General features: G+C 41.1%; 1 protein-coding gene across 1 annotated transcript; it reads right to left on the bottom strand.

Annotated features, from left to right (window-relative positions):
- Window positions 1–202: 202 nt before the first annotated feature.
- Window positions 203–7,750, bottom strand: LOC8032799 (SH3 and multiple ankyrin repeat domains protein 1; the record flags this gene model as incomplete). Its single annotated transcript, XM_029970268.3, has 4 exons — window positions 203–661; window positions 2,309–2,386; window positions 3,657–3,727; window positions 7,657–7,750. Coding segments are annotated over 4 exons (558 nt in total), but the record flags the coding sequence as incomplete, so codon positions are not given.
- Between the last annotated feature and the right edge of the window lie 2,453 nt (window positions 7,751–10,203).

The raw sequence follows: 10,203 nt of genomic DNA, 5'->3' as shown, positions 1-10,203 counted from the left end.
AGGCGGCTTTAGCTAGCGCCCCCCCCCCCCCTTTTCCCCCTCCCCCCGAAAAGAAGCCCTGGCTCTGAACCTAATATGTTTGCGCAAAATCGATAAAGAAATCGGGCGCCCCAGTTACTATTTCTTAGCTAATATACCACCTTCCTCCTTTTGGTCAGAGTCTTCCGAATCCGGGCGACAAATATCTCACAGAAACGTTTGCATATTCCATGTTATAATTTATTTTCTCAAAGCGCTTACAGATCATAAAGCCTCAGCTCCAGTATAATTAATCAGCTCATATCAATCATACTCTTTTCCACTCTGTTACGGTGATGAATCAAAGGGTTGCAACTGAGCCCTGAGATTAGGACTCAGTAGTCGGACCCGGTTCGGCTTCTGTTGGCTGTGGCTCAGCTGACGTGGGCTGAGGCTCAGCTGACGTTGGCTGTGGCTCAGCTGACGTTGGTTGCGGCTCAGCTGACGTTGGCTGTGGCTCAGTCGACGTTGACACCGACGGTGGCTCAACCGAGGTTGTCGTTGGCGTCGGTTGAGAAGAGGTCGATTCTGGCCCTGGCGTTTCCGTAGATGGGCCAGGTCCCGGCTGAGCAGTTGTCGTGGTCGCCTTGCCTCTGACGCACCTCCCGTTTACACAATGGCCTTCTTCACACCACCATCCCCGCTGCATGGCAGTTTTTTTTATTAACAATCAAAATTACTTTTAGATCGATAGACGACAGCACCTAATATAAATTATCGACACAGTTGAATTGTAGTAAGGGAGGAGGCTAACTAGAATTAGACCTGATGTACGTTGTGAAATGCATGGCGCTTCAGCATAAATAATGTTGTATATTCAGATGTTTAAATAACTTCAGTAACATGTGAGGTTGGGTGGTCACTTGCAGCACACAATAATTCAACCAGGAGGAGTCAACATGTGCAAAAGATTATCTCTACCTGCAAGCTAGTTTTTCTTTGTTTTCTTATACTGAAAGGTACCTGAGTTTCAACAATATTTTACTTTCTAGAAACGAAATAATATTTTTTAGAGATTACAATTATTCTCGAATGCAAGCCTCAAAATCAGTTGTTCATTCCATTGATTTGTCATGGCTCAGATTCTAGCAAGAATAGGTGTCGACGAATAACTGCCATCGTGTAAAAAAAGAACTAAACGACTTTGTGCTTTGGAGCTAGGACACGAACGGACGTAATGCAAAGCTGCACACCATTAAGGTTTGTTTGGTTTTGTGCACGGCTGTACTTGTTCTATCAAACAAGTACCAAAGTATGACGACGGAAAGCTTTGTATTTTATAGTAATAAACGTACACCTTACATCACGGCACAAATTTTTCGAACGGCTACAATTGGAGTGATCAAGCAAGAGTTTAACGTGCGCATAAACGCGTTTCAGCCATATATTTAAACCACGGCGGGCCCATAGTGTTCTGAAAATACTGGTGTGTTTTATTAAAATACAAAGTAATCCTTTCTAGGATTACTTTGTAATAGATTACAAAATAACCTTTCTTTCTTTTTTTTCTTTTTTTTTTTTGGGGGGGGGGGGGGGTGTTTTCATTGTTAGCAGGGTTGTTGTTTGAGTGCCTGTTTCATGGATTGGAAAGGAGGTCGTCTGGGTCAGTTTTTGGTTGGTATGAAAGGAAGGGAGGTAGCATGTGTCTTTGGTTCAGTTTGAGATGTCGTTGATGGAGTGGAGAGGAGGTGTGTCGACCTTTGGAGAGGAGGGTTGTGGTGTATATATAAGAGCGGAGGTGTTCAAATAAACTAGAAGCTGCGTTTGAGACTTGTTGTTGTTTTGTCGGTTTTTTTATTTTTCCGTGTCTCCGGTTTACGATGAAAGTAATCCTCATTTTCATATAGAAATGTTATAAACGATGCATTGTCACTTTTAATGTGTATTGTGACCGCCCGCATCTAGCGTGTATGATAAGCATCCCTGCGCCTCAAGTGTTGCTGGAAGACGAGCCTACTTTATCAGCCGGCTGAATACACAAACTTTCGACTACGATACATATAAAAAAAAGCAAGCGCAGAGCTTTATTTGGGATACCGACGTGACTAATATGCGAAATTAGTTGTGACGCTTGGCCAAGTTTTGTGTCATAGTTTTGTTTTTTACACGATGGGCTAGTTTGAAACAAATTGATCTTCTGTGCATTATCACCTGAGGTAACTTCCTGAAATAGCGCGAATATACAAATTAAAATATATTTAATTTAAATAATTACAGGCAGACAAACATACACATTAAGAATACTAGACGCATCATTATGTTCATTGATCCGGTAGACGAGTGTTCTTACGCAGCACGGAGTGCCGTCGTCTTCGTTTTGCTTGCGGAGAGGCCAGCCTCTGCAGAGGTATCTGCAACGCCCTAGACTCTGTAATGAAATGCATGGCATGATACATATTTTATATACCAATTGGTCGGAAGCAATCTGAAGGAAGTCGCAAAAATATTTAAATGCATAAATAAAAGATACCTTTCCATATAAACTACTACGGGGTTAAGCAAAAATATAGACCTTCATTTGGTTAGCTACTCATTTGTTAAATAGACAATTCGCTATCTCAACAACTATTTTGCCAAGTCTGGGATGAAATACCTTTTAATTGAATAACTAGTCATCATGTAAATCCATTCCTCTCGCGCGGCATTTTACACGCTTTCTGATAAACCGCACAATTTCGACGGGTTTTGAAGTTTCGGTTTGCAATCATAGCGCTTCTCGGCCCCAACGACACCGCATAACCAACCTCTATTGCGCTGTCCTCGCGCAACGCAGCAGAGGCTGGTTGCACTATTTCACCACGGGACGCGGTGCCGTCGGTGCCAAGAAGCGCTCTGATCGCAAACCGAAACTTAGAAACCCATCGAAATTGTGCGGTTTTTCAGAAAGCCGTAAAATGCTGCGCGTGCCTTCAATTGTTCTACAATTTATTGATTTAGTGCTTGTCGAGGATGCTGAGGAATTTTCTAATTGAAACCATGCCCTTGAACACAATATTGAAAAAGTTAATCACGCAAAAATAATTGAAATTTCAATTATTCCAAACTTTAATAATTTTTCTAAATGGGCCCCTCGCCCAAAACCAACACGAAGCAAGCCTTTTTTTTTTTTTTTTTGCGATGCCTAGTTTTTACAATATCGAATTTGTCCACTTTTCGTGAAACACCCTTTATGTATTTAAATGCATATGTGTGTGTGTGTGTGCGTGTGTGTGTGTGTGTGTGTGTGTGTGTGTGCGTGTGTGTGTGTGTTAGCGTTAGCGTGAGGTTAATAAAACTTATATATCCGTGGTTTCAATAAATTTTGAAATTCTGACATGATGCGTTTAACTAATCACTACACTTTGTTTTCCTAGAGTTCGTAAGTTTTTACTTAGTAACTTAGGTCGTACTTTTTCTCCTTTAACTCAAAAATACTTATTAAGTATGTGCATAAAACTCTATTTTTTTAATATTGGTAAATTTTAACACCTGAGGCGGTGAAGACTCAAGAGTTTGAATTATTTTCTATAGATATCCCGCATTATTGACGATAAGGGAGGCATATTCTTGATCACCAAAAACAACGAACGAATGCCGGTGTTCTTTATTACGACGCGGTACGTATCACCATTCTGTAGTAAAACCGAGTGGAAGCTTACATGTGAAGGAAACGCCCTTTCGCATTTTTCACCGTCACTGTTGCCGTTAGGACGGCGTCGACGGCCCCAAGCTGGAATAGATGTAGGTAGAAAGGAGTCAAAGCACGGGCACCACAACAACATGAGCAGGCAGTTTTCCCATTTTCCCGGCAAATGACTAATGCGCATATTTTAAGAGTTCAGTTAGATATTTAGTCGATCGAACTATCGTCTATAGACCAGCACGCGGTTAAAAAACAAGTGCTCGTTTGCTCACTCCGGGTGTGGGCACTGCGCTTGTGCAGAAGACAGATTCGCGTGAAGTGACATTGTCTGCGCATGCGCGGGGCCGACAGCAGCGCCACCACAGTGGCGTGACGTGAAAGCCGCGTGTTAGTGTACAGCAGGGGTCTCAACATGGAGGGGGGGGGCATCTTTGCCTTTACTTTGTTACATCTCCAGTGACATCGTTACCTTTGATTTGATTATACGACTACTGTGCGCCCACAACTCAAGTCATCTAGCATTGAGGTCTACCTACTATCCTTTTATTTAGAGCCAATCAGAGCTCGGCGTCTTTCTGACGTCATAGCAACTCCTGCGCAAGAAGCAGACGACTTGCTCTCCGCATAGAAGAAAAATATATCTTTATACGACAGCTTTTGCTTTCCCGGTGATTTTTATAGCAGCATTATAAGAGAATGCTTAGAGCTTAAAGATACTATTTGACGGCTGGAGGCCCGAGCTTGTAGCTTTACTTTTGGAAATTCCACCTGTTGAGAGAGAGTTGGTGCAGTCGAGCTGAGTCCTTGAGTAAAGAGCTCGTGCTTGTATAGCCTATAGCGGTATTGTCGTTGCGGTAGATTTGTTAGAAAAGGGCCGTGTGAGAAGAAAATATTTAGACAAGGCAATACTCGGTCTAAAAATAACAAAAGAGTGCAAAATGTGCGAACAAATTTTATGAGCAGAGCGCCTTTACCGAGCAAAAACGAATCGACTATACCAAACTATTATCTATGCCGAATGCATAGCGCTTATTGCATGGGAACGGGGCTCACAGCACCACGTGACGCTTGTAGGCCGCGTCCCAAGGGGTAGCGGGGGGCGTGTTTTTTTCAGTATAAGGCGTTTCGGTGAAGGACGTTTCGGTGTGGTCTTTTAGGTGCACGGACGTTTTGGTGCACAGAATTTTCGATGCGCGGACTTTTCGGTGTGGGACTTTTCGATGCGCGGACTTTTCGGTTCCCGGACTTTTCGGTTCACGGACACTTCGGTGCACAAACAGTCAAGTTCATGAGTATTCTTTTTTTTTTCTAAACGTATAAGCACTATTTTTGCTAAAAATTTATTTTTTCGCACTTTATAATTTTTTTAGACTAGGTCATCTACTTACTGCCACTTACTGATGTGCCACCTAAGTTACTTTGTTAGGCGCAGTATACCATCCTGCGTGAGGATCGGAGACGTTGGACGTTAGTGTTCGTTTGTCGGTGTCTCTTTTTTAAAATATGCACTAGTCGCATCTTATATCTCGGGTAATTTTCAACAACCTAAAGCTTCTTGCTGTTGGGGCCTTTCTTACACAGATTACCAAAGCCCGCACCTTGACAGAAGGCGCCGAGAACGCCTGTATCGACCCAACGTGTAAACACGATGCGTCTGGTGCGTACGTCGGAAAAGAGACACCGGCGAATTAAACATAAAGTCCACGTACCCAGTCCTCCCGCAAGATGGTGCTGCGCCTAACAAATTCACTTAGGTCGTATATGAGTGAGTGACCGTAAATGGATGACCAAGTATACCAATTTTTAAAGTGCGAACAAATTAGTTTCTAGCTTAAATAGTGCTTATTACGTTCAGAGAAAACTAAAAAAAGTCGTGATTTTGATTCCCCGTGCACCAAAATGCCTGTGCACCGAAAGGTCCGTGCACCAAAAAGTCCGCGCACCGAAAAGTCCCACACCGAAACGTCCTAAATTGAAATGTTCGTATCCCTGTTTAAGCATCACCATCTAAAACACCATCTAGAATAACGAAGGCCTGCGAACGCTGCATTCTTCCTTCATGAAATGTCATCAGAGTAGGATCCCGCTAACTCGGCTACTGGGCCCTAGCTTGACCTTCGACGCGCTGATTGGTCACGAGCCCCAGCCGAACACTGACACAGCACTCGGGCCCAATCTCAAGCCTCGATCGATCTGACTGTGATGACGCTGCGATCACGGTGCGGAGGCTTTCTGTCTAGGTGGTGTTGGTTTGAGCCTCCTGGTGACTAAGCTGAGCGCCCTCTGTACATTGCAGCAAAGGGCTCTTTCTCGCTATTTGCCGAAAAACAGACGCTCTAATTTTTTTCTTTTTTTTTTTTTAGAGTGAAGGATAAATTAATTTATAATTGATCGCCGTCACCCTATTTAGCAACAGCTTACACGCCAGTTATGTCCACTTCGGAGCATCTAATTATCGCTCATAGCCAATGGGATTGCAGCATGACCCGATAAGAACTCGCAAGAAACTATCAGAAAACAGAGAGGCAGGAGGCACGAAGAACGTAAGATACTCCCTTCGTTTTTAAAACTGTAACTAAAGGAGCGTAAACTTTGCCATCACCATACAGTCAGGCATAAAGCTGTTCCACACGACGTTTCTAAACCTTTAAACACACTGGGCTATATTGTAATCGCTGACATGCTCAGGAACCGGGATTTGTTCAGCGGCGTTCTAATCGGCTAATGCAGCAATATAATCCATTGGTTTACTCTTTTTTTTTCCGAGGACAGCAAGTTAAATGACGTAAATACGTTTCCCACGCCTCTCAACGCAGATGAATATTTCCACATGGATTCTTTCTGCAACAAGATATTTCGCGCTCAAACTTTTCAGTGCAGTGAAGTACCAGAGGGTACATGTAACCTCTAGATTTCATAATGGTGAAGGATTTTGGAGACAATTGTTTGGAATTGACCCCGTATACTTTTTATTTTTTTTCAAACTCAAACTTGCACAATATACTAGAGAGAGAAATATACGAATCAACTATAACGATATATATATACAACACGGGCACTTCACACCATCGTACGTGGTCTCCGAGGAGGATATAAACAAATATGTGCAGATGAATGAACCGTACTTAATCCAATTAATCAAAGAATCAAAGTTTTTCAGGAACCCGCCGAAAGCCAAAAAACGGCGGAGCCAGGATATATATATAGTTGATTCGTATAGTTCTCTCTCTAGTATTTTGTGCAAATTTGAGACCCCTATATATATATATATATATATATATATTTATATATATATCCTGATGCTAACAAGGAAACTACATTTTTCTATCAACTTTCATTCTAGAAGTACCAATTTCTAAAGTCACATCGAAAGTCGGAAAGGAATAGATGTCAGTGGCTGCAATTTTATGATTTACAAAACAGAGGAGAGGAAGAATATAATGGAGAAGGTTATGGATATATCACACGAATAAAAGGTTCATACGAAACATACAAAGAAGAAAATCCAAAGGTAAAAGGACAAAATTGAGGGATCATGACGTGTAGTGCCACCAGTATTTGAAGTACACAACTTTACTGTAAAATAAATAGTGTTATGCCACGGTATGAGGTATCTAAAAAAAGTAATTTTTAGCAATATTTATAAGGGCGGAGGGGTGCTAATTTAAAGAAGCAGCGCTGTAGGTGATGTAGGTTGATTGGACGACGACTTTGTCAATAAATGCAAGTAGGCACTAAGAATTAAATTTGATTTAATGACTCTCTACATCTATACCTTGCTTTGTTGCTTTTTTTTTTCAAAATAACAAATCAACTGTCGTGTGTTTACAAAATATGCCCACCATACGTCGCTGAATTTATGAACAGAATTATAATGTTGACAACATATACTCTCTGAACCGGCCCCAAAAATGTGGAAGTTCCAAATAAACCCGTACTGGAGCGTTAAAAGTGATTTTCGCTATATTCTGGCACGCTTGTCCCTCCAAGTCTAATGAAATTATGCAAAAACTTACCCAATGACTCGTCGAAAAGGACAAGACATACAGCGACCAAGAGGAGAAATGAAATTAATCTTATCATAGTGGCTAGCTTAAGCTGGTACTGCCTTCAAACTCGAAACGTGCTGGTTTCGGCGACGCATTTATAGCAGCGAAGGAGGTCAGCTTGACGAACTCATGGGTAGCTTCAGGTGACGTAACCCCGGATATCTGCCTTCGCATTATTTATTTTACGTCGTGCAAATGCTATTTACAGGAGACTAAAAAAAAAAAAGCTGACGCGCAAACACAGGACCGAAGGCACCACCTGCTCTCCTTCGCTTACCTTATCTTTTGCAATGTAGACACAACTACCGAGTAAATAAGGGCACACAGTTCAGGAAAACGACCTCGCGCTATTGTGAATACTCCACAGGCTACAAAGGGATAGTAGTTGTGCAAACCAGAACTTCAATATACCCGCGAGTGTACGCGAAGAACTCGATAATCGCAGAACACTTCTTGGGTTAGCAATAGGTAACGTGATCAGAATAATTAATTTGTAGGATCGTAACGGGAAGGCGTATTTACAAAACATCTGCGTTTTTAAGGAATGTGTTTGTTCTTCAGTTAGTTGTATTGATAAGTATACTATTACTGCAATATCAGCCGGCCACGTTAGGCTCTTTTCTTCACAGAGAATTGAAACGCCTTCTGGACTCGACAGTCATTATGTACAATTATAGCTGTAATTTAATCTCTATAAAAATGACATATAAGAAACGCGGCTATATAAATTAAATCAGGGAATGTTGCTTTCTAAGAAACTATACCTTTATTCTGCCTTTTGGGAGAATCACCTAAAATTGATAAAAACACACTTTTTTTATCGAAACGTTTCCTCAGCTTTTAGGAGTGCTTTTTGGCAAGAAATGAGCATACCAGCTTAAGCTGTTATGCGTTACATTGGCAGAAGCGACTGGAAGTTATCGAGAAATTGCCATTAATAATAGGTGATTCCAGTGTGTCGGGCCCTTTTGCCATATTTTTCTTCCTCTTCTCCTGCCCCAAAAGTTGAGGTGCATGGTCTTGACTACACCTAAGGGTGTGGTCGTACAAACATAGCTTCAGCTAACACAAATTTGTTCCGTAAAACATTTTTAACCAACAGCAGTAGCCTATTTTAAGCGCAATACTTGTCGTGCACATATTTTGCGAAAGAGAACATACAAATAGAAGCACTTAAAAACTAGTTAATATAAACGCCTCACATTTTGATTATTTTGTGGCCAATTAAGTCCATTTCTAAACCGAGAGTGTAGCAACCCTATCCGCTCGGTATTTTCCGCTACTCAGGTCTAATGTACTGATTCAGGGTGCTCGATTTGCTTATTTAAATAAAACTACCTTTATGTAGTGCTTGATTACTACAACATTTGAAGTTTTAACATCTAACACACTCTGGAAGACGAAGCTTATATAATCGAGCAACCAACAATTATATTGTAGTATGTATGCTTTGAAAATAAGTCTTATTGGCGGTGTTTCATAAACGCACCGTGTAAAAATCAAAATTTGGCGGTTCATCTGATATGATTAACAATAAATGTGAAAGATCGGAAGAACTAAGAGAACATATGAAGTAAGTGCAATAAAGTAGAAAGGTCTAGATAGCGATTGTGATTTGAAAAATAAGAATGGTATATATAAATTAAGTATCTTGCATAGACGTCACTCGATCATATATAATTCACTCAAATCGAAATAAGTACCTCACCAGAGCATTCACCAAGAAGGATGAAAGTGAGAGCGACCACAAGTGGAAATGTAAGCGCTGCCCTCATGGCTTCTTTGTCAGCTAGACAGGCGTTTGTCGTTTAAAGTTTCGGTTATATATACCTCACCAAAACTGCATTGCCATGGTCATCACGTGTGTCTCCATATGCTCAAACACGAGGTTTCATGTACGGCACTTGACTTTCTTTTCTAGTGCTGCATGTGGTTGATTGACAGCAAGAAAGTACAAAAACAAGCCTAGTTGACACCAAGTCTCACTTAGAAAGGCACAAGAAGCAGCATTAGCTGACTGTCACAGGTTTGTTTTGACCTATGCAGGCATTTCTGAACATCTGAGGAATGAAGAAGACGCATCACCTCAAAGAGGCTCCCAATTGTTGGGGCGAGAACAACGTGTCGCACACGAGTCGTCCCACGTCAAACAACGGTTTCTGCGACTGCACTTATAATACCAAACAAAATTTAATATCAGAAATAGGTAACATGTGAGTAATTTCTGTGTTGCATCAAAACTTTTCTACTGATTGCTACGCCTTAACTGGCTAATACAATTATTATTTGTGGCAAGAATCATTTTCGAGAGCCAACATTTCTGAAATAACTGGTAAGTGCACTAAGAAAAACTACGACATTCCAGCAATTTTGATCATAAAAGGGAGACTGATTTGGTTCTGTATTTGAAACAAAAACACTTAAATCGTCTATATTCGGTCTTCAAGATTACGAAAATTGAGATTTTGTTTTTTTAATTTGGTGCACGGAGGCTGCAGAAATTAATTTTTAAAG

Source organism: Ixodes scapularis, unplaced genomic scaffold (assembly GCF_016920785.2).
Source record: "Ixodes scapularis isolate PalLabHiFi unplaced genomic scaffold, ASM1692078v2 PGA_scaffold1__304_contigs__length_218370807, whole genome shotgun sequence".
NCBI classification, from domain to species: domain Eukaryota; kingdom Metazoa; phylum Arthropoda; class Arachnida; order Ixodida; family Ixodidae; genus Ixodes; species Ixodes scapularis.
This window is presented reverse-complemented; position numbering and strand designations above follow the sequence as displayed.